The sequence below is a fragment of the Dryobates pubescens genome, chromosome 33 (assembly GCF_014839835.1).
Source record: "Dryobates pubescens isolate bDryPub1 chromosome 33, bDryPub1.pri, whole genome shotgun sequence".
Classification (NCBI taxonomy): Eukaryota; Metazoa; Chordata; class Aves; order Piciformes; family Picidae; genus Dryobates; species Dryobates pubescens.
The window spans coordinates 8,796,192-8,822,653 of record NC_071644.1 but is presented as its reverse complement, the minus strand read 5'-3'; the positions used below and the strand labels follow the sequence as shown (position 1 = coordinate 8,822,653).

The window sequence follows — 26,462 nt, the reverse complement described above, 5'->3', positions numbered from 1 at the left end:
AACAAAGAAATAAAGGTTTAGAGCTTTTTGCTCCCAATTTTTTGCTTAAACTCATGAGACTTCACAGAGCTTTACCAAATCACCTCGCAGCTGCCCTTGCGTGGGCAAGGCCTTTTGCTTCACTGAGGAAGAGTTTGAGCTTAGCCTTTAAATTCAAGCAAGAAAGGAGCTTCCCTCTGGTTCCATAATTCAAGGTAGGACAAACAGCCTCCAGGAGCATTTGCTGCCTGCCACAGCACCTCCCATGGCATCGCCACCGAGCGAGGAAAACTCAGGCACGAGCAGAAGCACACAAACGCTGGAATAAAGCTCCTGCAAGCAGCAGGCAGGGATGGGTCAGAGCCAGAGGAGGCTTCCAGCAGCCAGGATTCCGAGGTGATCAGAGCTTTCATCACTAACAAGCAGCCAGCAAAGGCAGAATAAACTGAAGAGAATTTGTTTCAGCTCCCAAGAGATTAAACCGCGATGCTTTAGTGGCGGAGCGGCTGGGAGGCTTTCTTGCCGGACCCGTTGTCTTTCAGGCTCATGGCTCTTTCAATGCTTCCTCCCAGCTCATGTGGGATAATGCACTCCCAAAAAGTAGGCTCTAGGTATGCACATTCTTAAAATCAACCACTCAACACACATCCAAATAAAAGTGAGCTTTCCTCCCCATTTTCCCCAAGAAAGGAAGCTCAGAGCCCTTTTATGCATTGTGAATGGCCCACCTAATTTAGACTGAATTATAGCCTAACCTTCATTTCCCCTTTACTTCTTTGCTCCATTCAGCAGTTTCTGACTTCAGCTAATTCACTAACAATCCCAGCTGGTCCTTCCCAGCTCCCAGTTCTTTAGCACATTGTCCAAGGAAACTATGTGCTCCCATCTACACTGGTATTCCACTCTCCAATTAACCTACTGCTGAGAGGCTTTACCCCTTTCCACCATCCATTCCTCTGCACATACATTTTTTTAACCTTTTACTTCTTGAATTAAAGTTTCTAAGATCTCTTCCAGGTGAGGTGGTGTTAAATTTGTTTGCTGAACGTGGTGCTGGTTACGCAGGAAGACATAACACGGGGGGTGGGGGGCGAGGGGGCAGGACGCGGCTAGGGCAAACTAATCTGCTCGATCTGGAGTGCATTTCAAAGCCATGTATCAAGGCACAGATGTTTAAGATACAAGTAAACAAATAACAAAGGAATTTCAGCACTTGCTCCATGGCAGGCAGATGCTTGTTCCTACTCCTGAAGCCAGGCAGAGTAACTGAGGTCAGCCAGAGGTATGGTTGGCATTTGATCTACACAGCCCTGCAGCAGCCCTGCCTAGGACACAGAGCTGGGGGCTCTGCTCTGATCGTTGCAGAACAATCACATCACTCCTCCAGGGTACAGTTAGGGCTCTGGTGACAGTAACATGAGTGCCTGTGCCCATGCCACCACATGTTCTTCGCTGGGAACCTTGGACCACTGGTCCATAGTGAGGATCTGTTCTGCCCATCATTCTAGGATGCTGTTGTCCAAGCAGCAACAGAGATGGTCCTGGTTAGTGATAGCCTGATTAGCACTCATCTGATGCAGACAGGGGCTGGAAGTGACCTCTGGAGATCATCCAGTCCAACCCCCCTGCTGCAGCAGGGCACCCACAGCAGCTTGCCCAGGATCACAATGCCCAGGGTGGGTTTGGAAGCTCTCCAGGGAAGGAGATTCCACAACCTCTCTGGGCAGCCTGCTCCAAGCCTCCAGCACCCTCTCACCAAAGAAGTTTCTCCTCCGGTTCACATGAAACCTCCTGGGCTCCAGTTTGTGCCCCTTGCCCCTTGTCCTGTCCCTGGGCACCACTGAGAAGAAACTGGCCCCAGCCTGGCCCAAGTGAGCACTTGCACAACTGGAGAACACCAGGCTAGAAAAGGTTTTGCTGTCTTGGGATAAAAGCCAAGACCTCAACATCTCCAAGTCCCCTGTCCAACAACTGTTGAATTACACACAGAAAATTCCCACAGCAAATGTCACAAAACCTCACTGGATCCAGACCAGAGACTTCCCTCGGTCCTGGGGAGTGTCCACACGCAGCCCATGCCGACCACAGAATGTCCTCCCGTGGACTGCAGCCGCCGCAGCTCTCCCCAGCCCTCTCCTCTAGCACAGATTAAGACCACCTTTAAAAAGACCTAAACCTCAGCGTCTGCTTCCCCAGAGCCCTTTAACATTTGGGTCTCTGACACAGTGCCAAGCCTCTTCTTTGGAGGCAAGCAGCCCAGATCTCATTGTTGACAAGACCCTGGACAGAACAGGGAGAGTGAAAAGGGCACTGGTGGCTGTTAGACACCTGCCTGCCCCAGCTCCTCCCTTCCTGGGGACATTTCCTCACAGCCTAACAGCAGCACGGTGCTCAGAAAGTGGTTTTCAGCATCAGGCAGGGAGAAAGTCAATACAGAGCAGCCTGTCCATTTGTTTTGATTTATCTCACTAACTTCAATTGACAGTTAATTCATCAGAGCAGGAAAATGCCAGTCCAGTGAAAACACAGCTCCTGAAGGAGAGAGGGCAGAAAGGGGAAACCTAGAGTGTGGATAATGCAGGTAATAAATTAAAGGATACAGTAGCAGTATTTTATCAGCCACATGCTGAACTTGCTGCACTCCTGCTCTGGCCAGGGATGGTTCAGGGCAGGCAGGAAATTCACACATGGTCTGTGTCACACTCACACCAGCCCTTCACCAAATGAAGCAACTTTGAAAGACATCAGAAGTCATCACTGGCTCAGATTTCTCAATCTGAAAGGTCTGGGAGGTTACTAAAAGCTCTTGTCACGTGCTGCTTGCAGCAGGAGAATCTACACTGCGAATGCTGCCTTGGATCTAAGCTCCACCACAAGAGGAGAGGTGAAAACCAGATTTGCAGTAGAGGTAGCAGCACTGCCAGAGGGAAGGGGATGGGATGGGATGGGATGGGATGGGATGGGATGGGATGGGATGGGATGGGATGGGATGGGATGGGATGGGATGGGATGGGATGGGATGGGATGGGATGGGATGGGATGGGATGGAACAGGGGGCTTACATCTCTGTGAGGCTGGAAGAAATACCTAGGGTGGATCCATGCTCTGCCCACCTGAGTCCTTATTGAGGCTTCTGTCCCCCTTTTTAGATGGGGACACAATTTGGTGTGTCCCCTGGCTTAGCTCCTTGACCCCACAGCTCCTCTCTTTATGTCATTTGTGATCACCTAGAAACATTTCACTTCTTCCTGGGTTGTTTTCTGGGGGGGAGTTGGCTCTTAATGCCTCTTTCCCCCAAGGAACAGCCTCAAAGCTGTTTCTAGAGTTGGTCTTTGCCTGACCTTCTGACAACATCAGTGCTGGCAAGGAAAGTTGGAGACAGTATTTAGGGAGCACACAGGAGCCTGCCTGAGTTCCACTTGCAGCCCTCCAAATCCACTGTGTGAGAGAGATGAAGGAGAGCATCCCTGCCTGCTCCTGCTGGAAGATCATTTGTAGGTTGGCTTCACACCACCCAGCTCCTCTGTGCAGCTCCTGACCTGCCTGTCTCTGCAGGCAGCATCTTCTGGAGCTCACTTTCCACTACACAAAGCAGTAGCCTTTCATTTCAGCACTTGTGCTGCCAGCTTCACCAGGTGCTTCTGCTACAAGTATTAGACTATTCCTTACACAGCATCTCCAAATCCTCTTTATCCATGCTCCCACCATTGTGTTAACTTCAGCAGGCTCTGCTCTGCACCTTCTCCTCTCCACACTCAGCCAGTCCAGGGGTTCCACTTCTTCCTCAGTCCTCCTGGAAATTTTAGTTGCCCTACTCTGTTCTTTCTCCAGCTCTGCTCTGCCTCCCCTCACACCAGGGCTGCACACCAAGGTCCATGTAGCAGCGCAGTGATGTCCTCTGTCTTCTTCTCAGCACCCTCCCTGGTAAGCCCAGGGTGCTGATGATTGGTTTTGGCCACCACTGATGATTTCAGCGAGCTGCCAGCAGGGACTGCAAGCTTCCCCTCCCTGCCTCCTGCCTGCCAGCTTGAAGCTCAGCATTGCACAGACACAGCCTCCATCCTCCTTCCCTGCACACACTAAATTATGTGACCTTACATTTATCTCCATGGGTTGGGTTTTGCCCATTCACTGAGTTTTTTTCAGGGTTATTGACATTTCAGTCAGCACCAGCCTTGATGTTTAACTTCTGTCTGTGAAGAACTTAGCAGTAGCCCCCAGTTTCTGCTCCAGAGAGCACAGACAACTCGACAAGAATCCCAACTTCCTGGCTTTTTGTTTTTAATCAAGCCTGGATGCTTATTAAAACCTAAAGCAGAGCTGCAGTGGGCTATAAGAAATTAAGCTTCTTTCTGTCCATTTCCCAGGAAACTGGACAGGAGCCAAAAATAATCTGCCCTGCTTAAAGGAAGTATCTGCATTTTGCCTCAACAGCTCTCCAGCAAAGGCAGGCAGCCCTTTCATCTCCCCTCCACACTGCTGAAACTGAGTTTGGAGATGCTGTAAGCACTTGTGAGCAGCAAAAGATATTCCTGAGAGTGGAAGAGGCTGTCAGTCAGTGCCTGGAACCACAGCTGAGTGAGTGCTGGAGGGCTGAGGTGCACACACCTGTTGGAATGCAACATCCAGCACGGTGCAGGCTTCCCCAGAGTGGTGTTTGGATGTTATTAAGCTTTCTCAGTAAGAGATTAAACACAACCACTGCTGAGAGCAGAAGGCTGCATCAGCTCTCACAACCCTTCCATATCACCAGCTATAAAACAAAGGCACCAAGAGGGGTTAGTAGCACAGCTGAGGACAGAAATTAAAGCCTGGATGTCCACCTAAGTATTCAGATTATATCAGAGGTCTTCCCAGGGTTTGGAAGAGTCTGGATGTTTCTGTTCTAATCACAAGCCTCTGCATCTGGAGGGCTTTTCTTGCTCAGAAAGGCAAACATCAGTCATTGCAGTGGGGTTTATTGGTCTGTGTGGTCACAGGGAGATGTAAAAGTCTCCAAGCCAAAATGCTGCCTTGCCCAGCAGCCTCAGCTCCTCACAGCCTTAAAGCAATCTCAAACCCTCGGTTTTTTAGCTGCAATCTGTTTCTAAACATCTTGTGGCTGCTGTTTGCCATTTGCCTGACACTGCACAAGTTGGTGGTTCTGCTTCCACGCTCCCCCCACACCTGCAGTTCCATCCTCTGCCTCTTCCTTTCCCCCCAAAAGCTGAAATACTCCAAAACCTCCTGATAAACCAACTAATCTGTTGAAGCTTCAAAATCTCCTGGCATTAGATTTTTATCTCTAGATATTTCTGCTACTCAGCCAGACCCAGCAGTCCCATTCCACAGGCACCCCAGGGGTACTGCAGGACCAGGTTTGGAAGCAAGCTCCATCCCCCCAGGCTGCCTTCGTGCTCCTCAACAGACAGCAGAACAACACAGCCCTAGCCACAGCCACCGCTGTAAAACCCAAAGACCAAGCCACTGGAGCTGTGTTCAATTCTTCCCTTTGCAAAAGCTTCCAGGGCACCTCAGCTAAAGCAACCCAGCACAAGGGTTCAGGCTGTGCAGACAGGGGGTGTCCCCAGCAGCAGCAGCTCGGCGCAGCAGCAGTCTTTCAGAGTGGTTAAACATCTCTTTCATTACCAAAAAGATAGATGAAGACAGCAGAAAGCTGTAAGCAGCACAAAGATATCTGAAGCCTTCCAGAGTTCCACCCAAGCTAACAACATCCTCCTATGTTGTGCAGCCAGGAGATGCACCCTGGCTGCAGCTGACAGCTCTGCCCTCCTTCCAGGGACGAGGATTCCCTCCTCTCCTCACAGCAAGTCCCTTGGACTGTGGCTGGTGTCAGCTAAAAGTGGATCTTTTCTTTCCTCTCGAGCTCTTTGACACTTGTCACGTTCACTCAAACACAGTTTCATCTCTTGCAGCACTAAAATCATTCTCCCAACAAAACTTTTGCTGCTCCCTGCACACAAAGAAATTACTTTTAGGGCCACGCTTATGGAACAGGCTTCTTAGAATTGGTTTTAAAGCAGTGAACTGGGTTTGAATTTGCAAGACTGCCCTGTTAACAGTTCTGAAAACACTGGAGCTCGTCTCAGTGTGAGGCAGGCAGCTTTCTGCAGAGCCTGTACCCCCTCCCTGCACCCCTCGGGGGCAGACTGGCCCTGAGGCACGACCCCTGCGTGCAGCAGCCAGCAGAGCTGGAGCAGCTCAGGCACTGCTCAGCCCTTCCACTTTCTGACTTGGAGACAGGAGGTTTAGCCAACTCCCCACATCACTCTCCTTTTCCAAACATTTGGCTTCAGTGATTCTCCCCACACCACCCCCCCTCCCCTTTCCCTTGCTCCAAGTTTAAGGCAGTTCACCACTTACGGTCATTTACAGCTTACATCTCAGTAAATCCAGAAGGTGTCTGATGAAAAAGAGGGACTAGCCAAGCATCTTAATCCCCCTGTTCATTCATGCTCTCTGTAATGTTCTTTCAGGCCTCTGCTGAGAGACTAGGCTGAAATGAAGGCTGATAAATTAGTCTGGAGGGAAACAAGGCAGATTCTGCTTGTAAAAGGTCATTCCAACTTTGTTCTGGGTGAGGGTTTATCTTGACTGCAGCTGCGACAGACAATGGCCGGGACCTAAACGGCAGAAATCCTAGCTCTGCTCATGAAATTACTGTGCTGATAAGGTAGAATGGACTTCAGTGAGATCTAAATGGGAAAAGGGAGGTGGGGGACAAGGGTGAAATGTAGGTATTTTTGAACATGATTGAACAGGGAAGACACAATGAGATGTACAATGGAAGCGATGCCTTGCCCGGGCATTATCTGAAAGTGAAGAAACATACTGCTGGCTAATCAGATCAAAAGGAAGAAAATACCCACTCCTGTGTGCTGAGCAAACTGCCTCAGCACAAACCCAGGCACCAGTGGGCTCAGGGCTGCACTTCCTGCGCCAGAAAGGTTAGGAAACACACGGAACAGAAAGGAGGCTCTTAAAGATTGAGGCTCCTCGCCTCCTGCATCAGCTACTGTACAGTGCGGGGCGCTGGAGGTTTCCTTCGCCAGCCACACACTGCCAAGAGCAGCTGAAATCAGCCCCACGGAGGGAGCATGCACAGCAGCAGGGCTGGGTGAGGATACCCTGCAGTGAAAAAGGTGGTTGGTTGGGGGTTTTTTAAAGCATGCCTTCTGCATTTCTGGGGCAAAAAGAGCAAATGATGGCAAGTTGTGACGAGCTGCTCGCCCGCCTCTGCCTCCTGCTGTGTACAGAGGCACTGTCCCCGTCAATGCCTCTCCTTTATTTACACATCCCACTTGAACCTGCACGTCTCTGATCAATGCAAACACATCAGATGGTCCCAGCACAGCACTACCAGCCTGGAACCCAATCACTCTAACCAGCTCCCACTCAGGCCTGTGCCTCCAACGAGCCTGCTGCCTGCTGGCTGTCAGAGAGAGGCAGGAGATGAGGAGCGACTCGAGGTGAATGTTTTACAAGGATGCTTTGCAGCGCAGCTGGCCTGAGTCACAACTTGAGGAACAAAGCACAGGATTAGTAATAACATTTCCAGAGACACCCCTCTGCATGGCAATGCTCCTTCCAACCCTCCCTGGCCAGCTGGGCACCTCCTCTGGCCACTGGACCTCCTCCTCCAGACATGCTGCTTCCGATGATGTTTCTAACTGTGACTCAAACCCAGCTTCACACCTTCCTTGGGTAAACAGCCCAGGGTGTGCAAAGCTGGAAGCTGGCAGCACAAGGGCTGCCTCATTTTCTACAGGTCCCAGTACACAAAGAGAGGAAAGGATGAATAATGAAATGAAGAGCAAGCCCCATCTGCGTCCAACTGCTTCAGAAAGAGCGAAAGACCCAAGGCTCCATTTCACCTCTAGATACAACAGAGCTCCCTCACGCTTCCAGAGCCAAACAAGAAGCAATCCCAGTGCCAAAAAGTGTGAAGTGCTAAATCCCACAGAGGAGGAGTTGCTACACTTAGCAGTGCTCCAGATCTGTGGTGCTGCTCCCAGTTTGCTACGGGAAGAGGAGGACGGTGCCAAATTATGCAGAGAATGTGATTTCCCTTCTCTCTCAAAGTAATTAACAGAACATTTTACTCTGGAAAGTTTGCTGGTGGCGCTCCTTGTATCATCCAGAGCGAGGACAAGAAGTTGAATCTAAACCCTTCAGGCATCACAAGTAAGCAGGAACTGAAGGGAGGTTCACTGAAAGGTTTGCTGATGTCCCAAACCTTCAGAGTCTAAACACAGCCCTAAGCATTTAAGCCTTGACTCAAAGTTGAGTAATGACTTTCTCCAGTGTCTTTGCATGAGGGTGCTGGGACCGAGGGGCTAGGGGTAAGCTACAGAAGAAAAGGACTCCTATAAAACTCCAGCTAAACCTTTCCACTGTTGAGAACCCTTCCACAGCAAGGGATGGCACAGGTGAGGTGTGGGGACCCTACCTGTAAGCAGGGGAGGGGCAGCAGCTCAGAACTCAGCAGACAGCTCCCAATTTCCCTGAAGAGCGTGGCTGTGTTCCTGTATCCAGCTTGTGCTGGACTCCTCCATGCTGTCCCAGCTCCCAACAAGCACCAGGAGGACACTCTGCTCAAACAGCAAACACCTCCCTGATTACCACACAGGAGTAACCTACAAACTGCTGGCTGAGTTCTCTTGCATGGCTTCCACCCTCTGAAGCTGCAGCTCACAGAGGAGCCCACAGAGTGCAGCCTCCTTCGAGGTCCTCTCTGCGTTTATGCTTTAACCCTAACTTATTGATCATTTCCTTTACAACAGCCTGCTGTGTTCCAGTGCTCCATCAGCTCAGGCTTTGCTGGGAATGGACAAAATGAAGGTTGGATTTCTCAGTGGGTTAACATTCCAGAGGAAGCAGCAGTGCCCTGCAAGGCTTCTGACAAGGACAAGAGCTATTTTTCACCGCTGTGGTCACCACTGAGCTTTTCATGGGATTTGCTTTTTCCTCCCTTTTTGTGTGTGTGTGTTAAAGTGGGGATGATAAAATCCTGCTTCAGGAGCTGGCATTCATGGATGTCTCTCCAAAGATGAAAAGAAAATATTTATTTCCTTTTTCTGCTTGTGAATCAGAAGGTTCTATTTAAAGCAAGTGCCCTCTGCCGGATTGCTCATGAGTTATTACCCCTTATGGAAATAAAGGAGAAATATCAGGAGGTATTCTTAGTCATTCCCTTCCCCTGTCTCTTCTCTTTTTTCCCTTAATTCCTTATATACCCATGTTTTAGAGAAGTGCCTAAGATACAGCAAGACATCTTGGCATTCCTGGGCCCAAAAAAGCTTCACTCTTTTAACCCTGACTCTGAGGCGTTTCGGTGAACGGCACAAACCGGCACAAATTTCAGCCCTGGCCCTCACGTGGCTCCTTCTCCATTTGAACCCAGGGTGGAAATGAATCAATTAACCCTCCCAATGGACTGAGCTGAAGGAATGGGAGTTTGCCTTTGATACAACCAGCAGCTGCCCCACATCCCTCCCTGCTTTTTCTTTGCTGCCCCTTTTTCTGCATCAGAAGCCAGCAGGAAGTGGCCACCGAAGTGGTTTCCATACCAAGCATAAGGAAACAGCCTAACAATCGACAGGACCTGGAAGCTGACTCTTCCCCTTCCTCAGGATGGTCTCCTAACACCACCACTGTGGAGAAAATGGCAGTGTGGATATTCTCAGCACAGTTGTTCTCCAGGTTGTGGATGTTCTCAGCACAGCTGTTCCCTGGAGAGAGGACAGCATCTAGCCCCTACAGCACTACAATTGCAGTGTTGAGAACATTTCGAGTCCAGCAAGCTCTTGATCCTCCCAGACACATCATTATCCTTTGCAGAATGGTTTGGGATGGAAGGGATCTTCCAGATCATCCAGCTCCAACCCCCTGCTGTGGGCAGGGACACCTCACATCCAGCCTGGCCTTGAACAGCTCCAGGGAGGGGACAACCACAACCTCCCTGGGCAACCTGTTCCAGGGTCTCCTCACCCTCACTGGAAGCTGGCAGGGTGTGAATCCCATTAACAAAATGCAGTTTTTGGCTGCTTTGCTTTGCTGGACATTTTAAGAGAGACTATTTGCTGAGACACAAAACTTCCCTTAAACTGAAGGGCTGGAACTGGGTGACCTGAGGGGGTTGGAACTGGATGATCTTTAACCCTCCAACCCATCTGACTGCTTCCAAATTCCCTACAGATTCCCTGTTGCTAAATTTCCCTCCAGGATGCAATTCCCATCCTTCCCTCCATTAGCAAAACTAAACAGAGCTCTGATAAATATCTTGATTTGCTCAGCAGAGTGATCAAAACCATTATGTGATTTTTATTTATGTATGGTTTGGGGGCCTTTTTTTATGGCCCCAGAGGCAATAAAGTGAAAAGAAGCTGTGATTTATCTGGGGTGCTCTCAATGGGATGTTCTGTGTCAGCAGGCAAGGAAGAAATAGGATCAGGAGGGCAGAGCAGAAATGCAATCACCTCACACTAAATAATCACAGGGCTTTGAGTTTGGGGTGGTGCATTTTAAGGGGGTTTATATATATATATATAGGTAGCTAACCGTGCTCAGCACAGTGGTGCTGGGGAGAGAGGCAGGGAGGGAAAACACAGCACACTGCCCTGTCCAGCACTTACTGAATCATCCCTGCCAGGGGGTGGGGGCCAGAATGAGACATCTCATTTTTATTTGCATGAAATGAGCCTGAATCACTCACTGCCATCCCCTGTTGAAAGCCCTTCAGCAGTAGGTGGGGTTTGATTTCAGGAGTATTTATTAAAGGGAAAAAAACAAACAACAACAAACCCCAAAGCAGAGTCCCCAGAGAAAACATGGGGAGGAAAATGATGTCAAGCAAGGAGATAGTGAAGGTTTGCTGAGCTACTGAATGGCCATTCCAAACCCTGGTGTGAAGCACCCCCAGGTATTACCACTCCTCTACCACCCTTAGTCAAAGCCTGACAACAAATTTCCTGTGATGAAGGGCAAGAACTGTTTCTTGTGCAGAAGGCAGGAATGCTGTTAAAGTGAAGGAAGTGATGACTACTGAAAAGCAAACACAGAAAGCCCAGGTTTCAGGATTTGGGTGGGTGGGGTGTCCACAGAAGTGCCATTATCAGGAGGCTAAACCACAGGAAATGAACTGAGAAATATGGACAGAGAAGGTGGCTGGGTGTGAAGAAGAGATAACTTCTAAAGACACTGAAAGAAATACACTCTCAAGGCACCAAGGTCCCTAACAGAGCAGGCAGCTCAAGCCTAGCAGTAATTAATCTCTCAATCAAGCAATCAGGAGTTGTGGCTATGAAGCCTTACAGCAGCCTTTGGCTTTCAAGTCCCTGCAGGACAAAGCTACAAGTCACAGAGAGAAGCACTGACAAAAGATGATGCCAGGCTGCACCAGGAGCACCACTCGTGGTGCACCACAAGAATTGGGCTCCTTGGAGCCATCACTGCTGTAAGGAGCAACACACAGAGGCCAAAGTCTGGTCAGCAAGTTACAGGGTGACAAAAACCACCTCACCTCTTCTCTTCTCTCACTGCCAACCGTCTGCCTGCTCCATTTTACTAAGAGAGGATGGCAACAAACCCCAAGTTACCATCTCCAGCACAAGTGACATCAGCTAAAGCTGCCTAGAGCACCTCTTCAAGGCTTTTGACCTTGCACTCTGAGGGAACCAACATCCCTGAGGTGACATTGATGGGGTCCTGAGCAACCTCATCCAGCTGGAGATGTCCCTGCTCACTGCAGGGGGCTTGGACAAGATGGCCTTTGAGGGTCTCCTCCAAGCTGATGCATCCTGTGATTGCAGACTATTTCCTACATGAATCCTGTCCTCACATGAACTCCCCTTCAGCACATGAAGGTAATTTGGGTGGTTTGCTCCCAAGTGAAACGCTGAAGGCACTGAGAGGCAGCAAACGAGTTTCTGAACTGCCTTTAAACACAGTGGGAAGCAGAAAACTCCAAGAAGTGTCTGCAAGCACAAGAAAGGGCAAAAGAGAGTGTCAGGGTGGGTCTAAGACAGTGTTTGAGGACATCTGATGGAGGACAAAGAGTCCTTCCTTCCTTCCTTCCACGTCTGCACTGTACCTGCCAAGGCCGAGAAGAAAAGGACGCCGCTGAAATGTGAGCAGCAGCAGGAGGAGGAGGAGGAGGAGGAGGAGGAGGAGGAAAGTTTGCTCAATTCCACTCAAAAAAATAAACAGTATCACAAAGTCAATGCAGGCTGAGGTTGGAGATAGGCCTCCTATCAGGCCTGGCATTCCCTGCAGAATGGGCACAGGGAACATTGCTCCAACATGTGAATGTAAATACAGACCTTTATCAGACATCTGAAGCACAAGGACAGAGCTTGGCCAAGGGCAGAGAAATGAAAAAGAAGAGGATTTGCATTGCTCACACTTGGTCTGGCTTCCAGCAGCCAAGGAGGACAGCACTTTGTTCCCCCCAGACACCCAACCCAACCCCCAGCCAACAAATGCCACCGACAGACACTGGGGTCAGAAAGAGGGAATTCATCTTTCTGGGGGAGCCACCTCCACACCACAGCCTTCCAGTAATCAACATTGCCTGCACCAGAGGACAATTGTGCTTAGCTTCAGAGGGCCCTGCAGGTGAGCAGCACAGGAGATCATCTCCAGCTGCCTCAAACACACAACTATGTTCAGGATATTAACAGCAATCCTTCCCTCTCCTCACAACCTCCACCCCCACCTCCATCTTCCGAAGGCAACGCAGCAATGGTTATCAAATGTTCTCCAGAGGCATTCACAGGAGAAGCAGCTGGCACCAGGATGAACCTCTGAAGGGAATCCAGGCTCATTCACCTGAATTGCCCTTAGAATCAGAATTGCTTGGGCTGGAAAAGCTCTCTGAGGTCATCCACTCCAACCATCAGCCCAACACTACCACAGCCACCAAACCATGGTCCCTAGTGCCATGGCCACAGGTTTCTTGGACACCTCCAGGGATGGGGACTCCACCACCTCCCTGGGCAGCCTCTGCCAGTCCCTCACCACTCTTGCAGCAAAGAAATTGCTCCTCATCTCCAACCTAACCCTCCCCTGGTTCAATTTCAGGCCATTTCCTCTCCTTCTATCACCTGATGCTAGGGAGAAGAGACCAACCCCCAGCTCACTCCAGCCTCTTTTTGGGAGGTTTCCTGTACCAGGAGAGAGAGAGAAAAGGAAACTCCCAACTCAGTCATTCAACCAAACTCTTGATTGTAGCTCTTCAGGCATTTCCATGGCATTTCAAGGGCAAAACATGACTGAGTTTGGGGTTTACAGCAAGGGTTTTTTGTGTCTTTTCCTGCACTTTGGACAAGTTAAAAAAAAAGAGTAAACAAAACCATCTGGACAAACTTCTTGGGGCTTCAGAGAAGCTAACTGCTCACTGATGTTCCAAGACCTCACAATCAAGAGTGTAAATATAATCAGACACCATTTAGAATGTTAATGCTTAACTTTGGCCTTTTTGACCTTGCTTGCCAAGAAAAAGAGCTTCTGTGCTTGCCCTCTTGGCTTCTCCACTTGCTGAGTCTCACAGTTCTATCCTTTGCTGCTCCCCTTCTCCTTACTGCAGCAGCATCTCTAATGGCTTTACATCAGCTGTTGGCCAAAGGAGCATGCAGGCCAAGTTACTGCTTGACCCAGGGAAAAGGGAGGCCAAATGCAGTTTCCCCATATTTTGAGGGACAGGGCTGGCCTGGCCAGCAGCAGCCAAAGCCCTCTGAGCCAGCTGCTCCCAGGTGCAGTCTCAAGACACGAGGCAGCAGATGGGGGAGCAGGAGGGGGTCTGCAGTGCTGGGGTGGGCATCAGGGCTCCAGCAGAGAGTCCATTACACATCCTGGACTGGATACTGGATGCACTGAGCTGGGGCTGTGGTCACAGAGCACAAATGCCAGGCTGTGTTGCCCTGCTCCCTGGAAAGGGTTGGAAAGGACCTTGAAGCTCATCTAGTTCCAAGCTTCCTGCCCTGGGCAGGGCCACCTCCCACTACACCAAGCTGCTCCAGGCAATTACTGAATGACTTCAATGTTTCCTAGGGTTACAGATACCTTCAAAGCCAGAACACAGGAGCAGAAGAGACTAAGATGATTTCAGGAACAGCCCCAGAAGAGCAGGGAGAAGGAGAGGAGCTGAGGGGTAGCAGATTTCCTGCTGGAGGCTGGGTTTTGTTTGGCTCTCAGGGGGAAATGACTTTCACATTTCTTTATCTTTGCTGCAGGAACTGAAGAACACAGAGGGTGGTAATGGGTACAAGGGATTTTTCCCTGGCCAGTTAATAGCAGCTGCCCAGCTGACATGGGCTGCAAGTCAAAGGTAAGAGCCCCAACCACAGAACATGATGCGACTAATCACACTCCCTCCACGGCGACAAGTTCTGAACACGAGCTGGGAATGACAAGCACTTCAAAAAGTGACCCAACAGCATTTCAAACCAACCTTCTCAAAGTGGTGCCAGAGCAGTGCTGGGAGCCCAAGAAGAACTCTTAACAAAGGCTTTCTGCTGCTGTTTAAACCACCGGGGGGTGCGGGGTGGGGATAACGGCAAGGAGCAAAGTCGCCGCTCGCGGCCCCAGGCCACCTTTGGGCGCAGCTCGCACAGAAGACAAATGAATGCGGTTAGCACGTTCCACACGCTTACCTCCCATCCAAAGTTTGTTTCCTTTAATGTGCTCCTCTGTACTGCCACATAGGGTCCAAATCTTTCCCCAACTTCAATCTTCTTTTTGGCCCAAATCCCTAGCCCTGCCCCTGGGACCGAAGATTCTCTGAGTTCAAAATCTGGTGGGATTGGAATGTCATCAGGAATGTAGACGGGAGCTTCATAAGGTGAGCCCTCCTTGGGAGTGAAGTCCTCACTGGTGGGAAAGGGTGATGGAGGTCCGACAGGGATGGGGGACATAATACTGTCCTCTGTTTCCTCCTCTGCGCTTTCGCCAGCAAGGAGATCGGGGTCGGTCTCGTACATATTATTTACAATCTCGCTGTCACCTAAAAGGGGAAACAGCAGAACAAAACACACTGAAACACTCAGGTGAACATCAGGCAGCCTCCTCGTGGGACAAAAGGTTCACAAAGCCTTCTTCACATGCCTTAAGGAGAGAGGGGGAAAGCAAAAAGAGAGAGCCCTCGCCTACAGAGCTCAGCTGGGGCTGAGGGGGGAATACTGCTGCTGGGTGCACAACACTCGGTGCTGCTGAAGGAGGAGATGGGAGCTCCCTGCCGGCCTGTCACCTCCTGCTGGGGCAGGGTCGCTGGAGGGGTTGTCTCTCAGCAACAGAAATCACAGAACCAAAGAAGCACAAAATGGTTTAGGCTGGAAGGGATCTTAAAGATCATCCAGTTCCAGCCCCCTGCCATGGGCAGGGACACCTCCCACCAGCCCAGGTTGCTCAAGAACTCATCCAGCCTGCCCTTGAACACCTCCAGGGAGGGGGCATCCATGACCTTCCTGGGCAGGAGCTATTTGTTTGGTATTAGGTTTCTTGGGCACACAAAAGCTGTGGTTGATGTGACCTTTCCAGCCACATCTCAGCACTGCACTGCAGCTGATTTTCCTAAGCCTCAACTTCAGTTCTGCCAAGCAGTAGAACCAAAAATCTCACAGAACACAGAAGATTGGAGCAGGATGTGTGTAGAGTAAAGGCAAAATGGTAAGGAGGAGGTAACATTTCTACCTAGAAGCCAGGTTGGATGAGGCCTTGAGCAATCTGGGCTGGTGGGAGGTGTCCCTGCCCATGGCAGGGGGTTGGAACTGGATGATCTTCAAGGTCCCTTCCAACCCAACCCATTCTAGGATTCTATGAATCCAGTTAGAAATACCAGGGCAGATCTTTCATCCCCAGCATCTCCAGCACAACACAGTTGAGCCCAGTACCTACAACAGGCTGGGAATCAAATTGACCTGAAGGACAGGAAGGGAATGTGTGTGTGTGTGGAGAACAAACACCACCACCCCCCAAAGCAAACACCCTTAATGCTGCAGGGATTTTTGAAGCTGCATTTTCCAGCAACAAATTCAGAGAAGCCCAAGTCAATGCCAGTGTCAAACCTGTTGCAACATGCAGCCCTTTGCTGGGTTGATGTTGGCTTGGACAAGCTAAAAATCATAGAATTGTTAGGGTTGGAAGGCTCAGCCAGTCCCAACCCCCCTGCCATGGCCAGGGACACCTCACACCACAGCAGGCTGCTCACAGCCACATCCAGCCTGGCTGCAAACACCTCCAGGCAGGAGGCTTCCACCACCTCCATGGGCAACCTGTGCCAGGCTCTCACCACCCTCATGGGGAACAACTTCTTCCTGGCATCCAGTCTAAAAATGTTCTTCAGAAAGCCCTTCCTCTTCCATCACTTGCCAAAAAAACCCCCAAATAATGGCAGATCACAGAAGTGCCAGGGCTGGAAGAGACCTCAAGGATCATCCAGCTCCAACCCCCCTGCCATGGGCAGGGACACCTCACACTAGGTCGGGTTGCTCAGATGTGTTTACCAGAGTGCATGGAAAGAAAACTAACTAACAGCAAAAGGCTGTGAGCAAGGAGCTGACTGAGAAGCGTTCAGAGGAGAGCTTTTAAGTGGAAACTGCTGCCCTGCTGAACCCAGCCCCCTCCCTTCAGACACGCATTGCACTGATTTCACGGCACCATCCTGCTGGCTGGGTGCAGCTCTGCTAAGAAACTGCCTCCTCCCCTCCAAACTCACTGAAGGCTCAACCAAAGAGGTTGATCTTGCAAGGTAGGACCCCTGGGGCTTCCTCCTGCCATTCCCTGTAGCAGTGGGATCCCAGGAGTCCCACGGACCTGTAGTTCTAACAGATTCAGCCACAGTGCCCTACCAGGAGCTTGGACCAGGCAGCTGGAGCTCTGCTTTGACCCTTCCCTCTCTGTCACAGGGCCAGCAAAGGCAGGGCCATGGCAGCTGAGCAGATGTCAGAGCTTGGAGCCCAGGAATCCACTGCTCTTTTCTGTCCTCAGGACCAAACCCTGCTCACTGCAGGGGGCAGGTGGACCAAGTGACTTCTAAAGGTCCCTTCCAACCCAAACCATTCTGTGATGCTTCAAAATGAATCCTTCCCTTTCCTCCTTTGCTTTCCTGACCACACAAAACTTTGACATTTAAGGTTTGTGATGACAAAATTAATAACATTTTCCCATTATTATTATTTCCCATGGCCTTGGCTGCAGTGAAGCTCCCCCAGTCAAAGCAGACTGTGTCTGGAAGGCACTCCTGAAAAGCAGCAGGTTTTGTGATGCCAGTGCTGGAAGCTGCTCAGCAGTCTGATCACCCAGCCCTGCCTAGAAGAGAGCTCCTGCTTCAGAGGGCTTCCCAGGGGATACAAGGAGGAATGGCTTACAGAGGTGAGACATAGACATGGAGAGAAGGAACACCTGCTGAGCAAGCTGGAAGATGGACCCCAGGTCTTAGCTGATCAATGAGGAAAACCTTCTCCCCCTCACTCCAAAGGCAGAAGAGCCTTTGGGCTGCAAGGCTGCCATGGCAGAACCTTCACCAGAACTGCTCCAGATGAGATTATTTTGGTTTCCTGAGTGCACAGACCCAGAGCAGGGTTTTGCAGCCCCAGCACAGAGCAGGCTTCAGCTCCAACAGAAGTGTTTCCCATCAGCCTCTCCCAGCTTGCTGGGAAGTCAAGAACCTGAGCTCCTTAAGGCTGCCCAAATCTCTCCATCATTTCCATTCACAAAATCTTTCAGTGCCTCGGGTTTTGAAGGTTTGATGTTACAGGGTTAGGTGTAGTGATCATTCTGAAACCCTGCTTGGGCAGCCAAAAGAAGGAATTGAGGGGAGCAGGGGGTGGGGGGTTGAAGAAAGTGTAAACTGCTGTCTCAAACCCACACCACTCAGAGCACAGCACCCCTCAGAGCACCTCAAAAGATGCTCCACTAAAACCCGCAGCTTTAGGATTGTCCAGGAATGCCCTCCAAGGCTTGCTAAAGCTCTCTGCTCTCAGACAGCACTGAGCACCTCTGCTCACTCCCGATTCCTGGGAATTCCAGGGGAAAGGGCTGGTGCAGCACCCCCCACACGCAGACACAAAGCACGCAGCCCGGCAGCAAGCGCTAATGGGGGAATTATGAGTCCCTTTGTTTCCTCTCTCCCTGGCAAGCCTCTGCCTCCTTTTTACCTTCTGCATTCAACATCTCTCCCTTTTCAATTTTTGAGGATGTCACCTCTTAACCTCTTGAATGAGCTCCATAGGATAGAATATCTTTCCCTGCAATGGGTGTTTGCAGCCCTTTGAAGACTCCTGACTCGACCATCTGTGGGTTCTCCACAACTTCTCTGCACTGCCTGCAGTTAGAACTGCCTGGAGGATTCCAGGAGCATCCAAGTGAGGGCTAAATCCAGAGGGAGTTTTTCCAAAGAACCCAGCTGAAGGCCCACAGACTTCACCTTTGGGATATGTTTATCTCCTCAGCTTGCTGCTGCCAGGCAGAGCCTTTTACCATCCAAAGCACAATGCTCCAACATCATATTCTGCACTTAACAATTACTCAGGCACCACAAAATCATTGATTTGGGAGAATTTCTCAGTTTTTATGGCTTCAAAGTTCTCCTCTTACAACAGTCCTGTGCTCATAGCTCATAAAATTCACATCTTATTTTCTCTGCAAACCCCCTGTTTGCCACAGCCTCCCTGGGCAACCTGTTCCAGCGTCTTCCCATCCTCACTCTCAAGAATTTCTCCCTACTCTCCAGCCTCAATCTGCCCTCCTCAAGCCCCAATCCACCTCCCCTCCCTAATTCCTCTCTCTCCAAATTTTTGCCCCATTAATTGGGGCTCTCATTAGCAGGTTAGAGCACTCTGTTGGACTTGAAGGCGATGAGCTGATACCCTCCTGCCTCCTATCGAACTGAGCAGAGCTGATCTTCATTCCAAACACAGGGAGTGTAGCTGGCAAGGGAACTGCAGCCTCAACAGAAAGCTGGGTAAAATGTAATTAAAGAGAAAAAAAACAGCCCCCAAAAAAGAGTAAAGCTAAAAAGCAATATCCCAAAGCAGCCATCAGTGAGGAAATGATGATTCACCCTCTGCAAAGCAAAAAATGGTTTGCATGCAATTCCATTCAGTTGTAGCTGCAGCACAATAAACCCACAGTTATTAATCACAAATTAATCCTGAATTAAATGTTCCCATCAGCTTGGAGCCATGGAATTCCAGCCATTAACTGATGTATAGCACAGAGCAGCATTTCCTTCCCATTCTCTGGCTCCCAGAGCAAAAAGAGATGTTTGTTACTACCCAGCTCCTTCAACACTGAACTGGGGTTGTTCATTCTGGAGAAGAGAAGGCTGAGGGGGAGACCTCATTGCTCCCTCAAAGGAGGTGGAGTGAGGTAGGGGTTGGTCTCTTCTCCCTAGCATCAGGTGATAGAAGGAGAGGAAATGCCCAGGGGAGGGTTAGGTTGGAGATGAGGAACAATTTCTTTGCTGCAAGAGTGGTGAGGGACTGGCACAGGCTGCCCAGGGAGGTGGTGGTGTCCCCATCCCTGGAGGTGTCCAAGAAACCTGTGGGCATGGCACCTGGGGCCATGGTTTGGTGGCCATGGTGGTGTTGGGTTGCTGGTTGGAGTGGATGATCTCAGAGAGCTTTTCTGACCCAAGCAATTCTCCGATTCCATGATCCCTGCTGACCAGGTCCTACAAGCACACACCTATGATGATGCCAAACATCAGCCCAGCCATGAAGGAAGTAACACAACCAGCTCTGAACACACGAAGTCCCAGGGAGCCCAAAATACATCAGAGATGGGAAGCTTAAGAGTGGGAGGGTAGGGTGGTTTGGGGATTGTTCCAAGAGGAGGCAATTGCTGAGCTGCAGCATTCACATGGAGCAAAAGAGGGAGGTGGGGTTTTGGTTTTTTCATCCAAAAAGGAAAAAGAGGGAAAAAAAAAAAGAAAAATAAAAAGAAGAAAAAAAAGGGGGGAGAGGGAGGGAAACAGATGAAGGGGAAAAGAAAAACACATTTGTCATCCAATACAAGGAGCTGAAGTATTTTGGGAACAGATTTGCCATCTCTCAATTAAACATGAGGCAGCATGACTGTGCTTTCATTGCACAGTAGTTTCCACTATGATAACAAGTCCAACAACTGCCTCATTGTGGCCCAGGCAGCAGTGAGAGGGACTCCCACAGTGCATATTAATGACTGACCTCTGATGTCATCGGGGGGGAAACAGCACCCAACAAAAATCACACTTTTCGCTGCAGCACGGAAGAGAGCCCTGGCTGCCAAAGGGAGACCATCAGGGAAGAATAGCTGCAAAGGCAAGGCTGGGCTGAAGGTACACAGCCCCCAGCTCTCCCCTCAGAATGCACCTTCTGTCTGCAGGCACATCTCTGCCTCTCTCCTCTCCTTTTATGTTGTTTTTTTCTATGCCCAATAAAGATTTTCCTGAGTTCATGCCTAAGAAACCTGGTGGAGACTTTACTGAAGAAGAGGATTTTGATTCCTTTGCCAACATTCCTCCCCCCCCCCCCTTGCTTCCAGCTTTTGAGCAATACAGAGAGGTGCCTGCTGCAGCTTACAAACGTTTCCTCTGCTGGAGAGTGCAGCCCTCCTGCCTCAGACACCTCGCCAGAAACAAGCTTTCATAAGCAGGATCTGCTCCAGGAGCCTGAAAATACTTGTGGTTGCTGTAAATGTTTTTCTCTCCTGGTATTAGCAAGTCAAATTATTTTCTCCTCTATGATTAGCCTCTTCTGCACTTAAGAAACAGGAATTCCAACCGAGTTGAAAAGCAAAACCAGGTTTAGTGGAGCACGACCTGCGAACGCTCTCGGTGATACCAGGGAAGCACAAAGAGACCTCGGCACCGAGCGCTGCTGGCTTCCTGTCTTCTGTGGGACATCAGGCCACTCCTGATCACATTTTCATTCACTCTGAAGCTGAACCCGCATCTGAGCGACCTCCTGTTGCAGGAGTTGCCCTGAAACAAGGTTATCAAGCTGCTGAGAGGGCCTCTCAGAGCCTTCCAGCTTGCCCTCGCCGCCTGCCGTGCCCTTTATCAACCTCCCAGCTCCTCGCAGCGTTGCTCTGGATGCAACACAACTGGTTAAAAATAAATCAAAGCAGAGAGCACCTCCTTGTTGAGGAGCAGCCTTCAGCTCTGCCCAGCTCCATCCCAGAGGGGCTGGCTGCTCTTCCCGAGCTGTTGGTGGGATGTGGCCATTCCCTGCTGACAACCAGGCTGTCCTACATCTGCCCCTCTTCTAGCAGCAAGTATTTCAGCACTCTGGAATGTCTGGTTATGTGAAAAGCAGGACAGAAATACAACTTGACCTTATTGTTATTGTCATGAAACTAAAATTAGTCCTTCAAAGCTGGCTAACTAAATTACTGGCTAAAAAGCCCCCATTGAAAGGTTGTTTCCACAGATAATCAGATATGGGCAGAGGCTTAAAATCTGTGTGACACCAATGAGGTTCTTGTGACAATGAGAGTGATGCTTTAGCACTGGTGAGAGACCTCATGAATAATCTATTTAGCAGCTGTAAGGAAAGGAAAAGAAAGTCTGATGTTAAAGGAAATGGTGGTGGAAGGAACACGGTGTCAGGGCTTGGGTGGCTTTTTGGTGGGGTTTGTGTTTGGCTGGGGCTGGCAAAGTTATCATTCTAAGATGGGATTAGAATCCAAACAATCAGAATGTTCAATGGCAGAGCAATATAACATTTCTGCTCAGCAAATCTCTACCATCTGCTGTGACTAAAGCATCTTCTACCCTCACAGCCACTGCAAAGCACATCCCCAGCCCCTTCACAGGGGATGCCTGCAGAGCACACCAAGAGAGGATTGACATTGGGCAGCCAGCATCTGCTTGGTGAGCTCAACTTGCCTTGAACTTCACTGACCTTGACCACACTGGGCCCAAACTCCTCCTGTACTCAGAGCTCCCGTGGAGAGCAGTGAGAGGAGCAAGAGCAGGGAGAACCCCAGGCTGAGCCTGTGCCACACTTCTGTGCTGCTGGCTGAGCAGGGTGACTTTCCGAGCTCACATTTGGCAGACAGCTCCAGAATGGGATGTTCACAGGAAACACCTCACTTCACTTGGCCTTAAAATAACAACAGCCTGCTTGGACTCAGTGGTCTCAGAGGGCTTTTCCAACCAAAACAATTCCATGACTCTGTAACTCCCCAAGGCTGCCTGGTCAGAGGATGCTCTTGTCCAAGGGGTCTGTACCAATACGAGGTATGTGTAAAAAGAACAGCAAGGAGAAGGATTGCAGACAGCCACTGAACTCTTCCTTTGCTAACCCCAAGCCCAAGAAAAGAATTTGAGCAAAGGAGCAGAAGCATCAAGGTTCCTGAGCTGTATGGATGCTCCTTTAGAAACATTCCCCAGAGAAGAAAACAAAGCAAGCAACCCAAAACATTCTTGATAGAGAGCTAGGTTAGAAAGGAAGGGTGGAATATTCCACAGCTCCAGAAACCAAGACCACCTACATCTTTCACTCTGGGCTGACAGGATTCTGTCTCCATTTGCTGTACCTTCAGCATGCTAAAGACATTTTCATGACCCATTTATTGACTGCCAGAGCTTGGATGGAACCATAAACACTGAATTTGTACCAGCCAAGAGTGCAAATACTTCCACTAAGCAAAGCAGATTACCACTGCCAAGTGCCAGGGCTCCTTACCCCTGAGTGTGGTGCTGCCCATCTAGGATTCACTGCAGGTAGATTACAACAAGGTCCTGCCTCACTCCAGTGGGAATTCTGCAAGGGCCTTGCCACCAGCTCTTGCCCTGTCCTGAAGTGGGCAGAAAGCTGCCAGCCAGGCACAGCCCAGCGCTCAGAAGACACATCTCTAAATCACAGAGGACACAGGAAAGCACCAAACCACCTCAAGAGTGGCTTCAGAACAGTGAATGATCCTAGTGATCAGATTGCCACCTGATGGCCACAGCTGAAATACAATAGAGAATCAGAAAGCTACTCCCTGACTTGGGCTGGAGCTGGCTGGCCTTGGTTACAAAGCCTGGGTCCTGATTTCCACAGAGCTCAAGCACTCTGCAGCACCAGGAGCTGGTTGTCTCCCACAGGCTCACATCCTCCAGGATGCAGGTCAGCAGTGTGCTTTGCAAAGGGCAGCCTCACAAAAACAAAGCCAAGGTGTCCAACACAACCCTCAGTACAACTCCAGCAAGGTCATCTAGGACTAGTTTCCAAGCCACTCTGCTGGTGAGGTAACCAACTCTTGGCAAGGCAGTTCACCTACCAGGGCACAATTCCCTTGCCACACAGGGAGTCTGCAGCCTAAAGACTGTGCACATAAAAGCCAAAGACCTAAAAATCAGTGCAAGACCATCTCTGGAGGCTGGTCTGAAATGTTTGGCTTTGCTTCTGCCAGAAAGGAAGCAAATTAGTGCCCGAGTTGTGGCAACAAAAAGTTATTTCTCTTTCCTTAAGGATGGGACTGAATCATCAAATGCTTCAGAAATGGCTTTGCCTCCATCCCCAGACAATATTCATCTAAGTGCAGTGGCTGGAAAGAAAGGGCAATAAAAAATGAGTAAGTTACTTAAGTTCCTTGAGTCTGTTACCCAATTTCTTCCTTTCCTTCCATTCACTGCAACCTTCCTCCTCCAGCTAAACTCTGCTGGTGCCTGCAGCATTTGCTGGAGGCTGCTGGGTCGGGAAGCAAACATTCAGCAACCAAAACAGAAAGTGCCAAGGAGCAGCCTCTTGCACACATGTGGGGCCAGGGCTCTGCATGGTTCTCACACTCTGCAGCAATGCTCTCAAAGATTTTTTCCATCCAACTCTAATTCCACAGGAGGAAAAGTAAATTTTGCTTTTGAAAGAGCATTTAGAAATGGCTTTTTTTCCTCCCCCTCCCCTTTCATTCATTCATTCATTCATGCAAACTCTGCATCTTCAGAGGTTTTACAGTTGAAAAAAGACTTGGGTAATAAACACAGAAGGAGGGAAGTGGTCACGGATGGGAAGTGGTTTTGCCAACATGCCACTGCACCCAAGGAGTGCCACACCATCTGTTCTGACCTTTGAGTCGTTGTTCTGCTCACACAGAGGCTGTTTTTGTGAGAAGGATCCTGGAAGTGAGTGGTCAGGCAGCAGAAACTGGCAGCCCCTGACTGCCAAGCTCCCTGGAGCGCAGGGGCATCACTTGGTGGCAACCAGAGTCCGCTCTGGGGAGCTCACCTGAGCTATGCCACCCTTGAACGCTCCTTTGCTCAGGGCCATTTTTATTCCTGTCCAAAGCAGACACATTTGAAGACCTCACCCCTGCAAAATCCCAGCAAAGAGCAAGCTCTGTGTGCTTCTCCTTCCAGGAAAGTGTCCCAGCTCCTGCCGACCGAGTGCCCCAGGCTGCCTCTCCGTCCTCCCACTTTGCAACTGGTGTTTAAGGACACAATGCATGAAACTTCCCTGAACCTCTGTCTAATGCAGAACTGCTGCAGAACGCATTAAAAAGCTATTTAGTGCTGGAGAATCCTGAGAACTGCAGAGTTATTCAGGGAGGGAGACAGTGAGGGATGAGGCAGGAGGAGGAGGCAGGAGGAATGAAAAGGAAAAAGCTCGTGATCAAAACTAAACGTTTGCAAACAGAACACCCTGGCCATGTTTGCAGATCCATTTTTCAAGGCTCACTTTTGTGCTGTGTTTCGCCCTGACTGTGACTGTGCCTCTCCAAGCAGATTCCAGCCCTGCTCGTACAAAGCAAGAGCAAACTCCTTGCAGCGGGAGCGAGCGGCAGGGACAGCTAATGGCTGAGCACCAGAGTTCAGCAGATGTCATTTCTGACCCGGGATCAGTTGCTTCAGGATCCGTTAAGGAGGAGAGGTATTGAGGATGTAAAGTGGCTTTGGTTTTCAGTAAAAAAAAACCCTAACTTTCTTCCCCCCTGTTTGGCTTTTATTTTATTGATATATATCTGTAGGGATTTCTGCTGGCAGAAAGGGAGAATAAAGCTTGCAGCAGCTTTTCAGTGTGCTCCTTAATACTCATTTTCCTCTAGTAAAAGCAGCAGGGAAAGTGTCCAAATGAGTCTCCACTCGATGCCAGGGTTATATTTCCAGTAAAAGGCTACCAGGCATCAAAAAATGTTTCCACAGAAGAGGCTTTTGGAATCCAGCCCTGTAGGGAACGTTGGGGTCCACAGCTCCGCTTCACCTGAGCTCTCTGTCTCGGCAGTCCGGGGGCTGCTGGAGTTCGGGAAGCCATTTCTGCCCGGTGTGGGGGGAATAAAATTCAGCCCCTGGCATTTCCATCAGTTAATTAAATTAATTAAATGGTTTGTTGTCTTAAAAAAAAAAATACAGTAGTCATTCAATGCTCTTTCTAGGAGGTGTGGGGTTAAAAAGAAAAAAAGGATTTAATTCAATAAGGTCTCTCTCAGTCGTGGTGGGAATAAAGTAGTGAAACAGTTCTGTGAGTTGTGGTGGTAGTAAATTGATTAACTAGTTCTGTGAGTTGTGGTGGTAGTAAATTGATTAACTAGTTCTGTGAGTTGTGGTGGTAGTAAATTGATTAACTAGTTCTGTGAATTGTGGTGGTAGTAAATTGATTAACTAGTTCTGTGAGTTGTGGTGGTAGTAAATTGATTAACTAGTTCTGTGAGTTGTGGTGGTAAGAAATTAATTAACTGTTTCTATGTGTTGTGATGGTAACAAATGAACTAAATATTTCTACAAGTTGTGGTGATAATGAATTAATCATTTCTCTGTCTTGCAATGGTAATAAAGTAATTAACTATTTCTACAGGCTGTGGTGGTGGCAAATTAATCAATTCTATATGTTGCAATGATAATAAACTAAGTATTTCTAGACGCTGTGGTGATGCTAATTTAATTCTCTGTGTTGCCATGCTAATAAACTAATTAAAGATTTCTCTAAGTTGTGATGATAATAAGTGAGTTATTTCTCTATGTTGCAATGATAAACTAATTAACTATTCCTATATGTTGTGGTGATAATAAATTAATTCTCTGTGTTGCAATGCTAATCAGCTAATTAAATATCTCTCAAAGCTGGGGTGGTAAGAAGTTAGTTATTTCTCTACGTTGCAATGCTAACAAACTGATTAACTATTCCTATATGTTGTGCTGATAATAAATCAATTAACTATTTCCCTAAGTTGTGAGGTTAATAAATTATATTTCTATCAGCTTCTGTAAGAAATGAATCCTGAGTTGGGATGTCAATGAACTAATTAAAGGAGATGCCTGCAAATTGTGATGTTAATAAACTGATTGACTGAGATGGCTCTGAGTTGTGACGTTAATGCATTAATTACTCCTAGAAGTTGTGAGAGTGGAAAAAAAATGAATTCAGTTTTATTTCTCCTTCTCTCAGTTGTGATGTTCAGAACCCAAATCCTCTTTCTGTATGTACTGATGTTAACAAATTAATTACCTCTAAGGTCTGTTAATAGCTTGAATGAGATACCTGTAAGCTGTGCTAATAAATCACATGTCTCTAAATCACATTAAT

At 49.1% G+C, this 26,462-nt stretch overlaps 1 protein-coding gene across 2 annotated transcripts in view; it reads right to left on the bottom strand.

Annotated features, from left to right (window-relative positions):
• Window positions 1–26,462, bottom strand: part of PRDM16 (PR/SET domain 16) — a 283,417-nt gene that overhangs the window by 156,612 nt on the left and 100,343 nt on the right. For both annotated transcript variants that reach the window (XM_054175853.1, XM_054175854.1), the window contains exon 2: window positions 14,631–14,980. In XM_054175853.1, coding sequence (XP_054031828.1) covers window positions 14,631–14,980 — 350 coding nt within the window. The remainder of the gene's footprint in view (window positions 1–14,630; window positions 14,981–26,462) is intronic.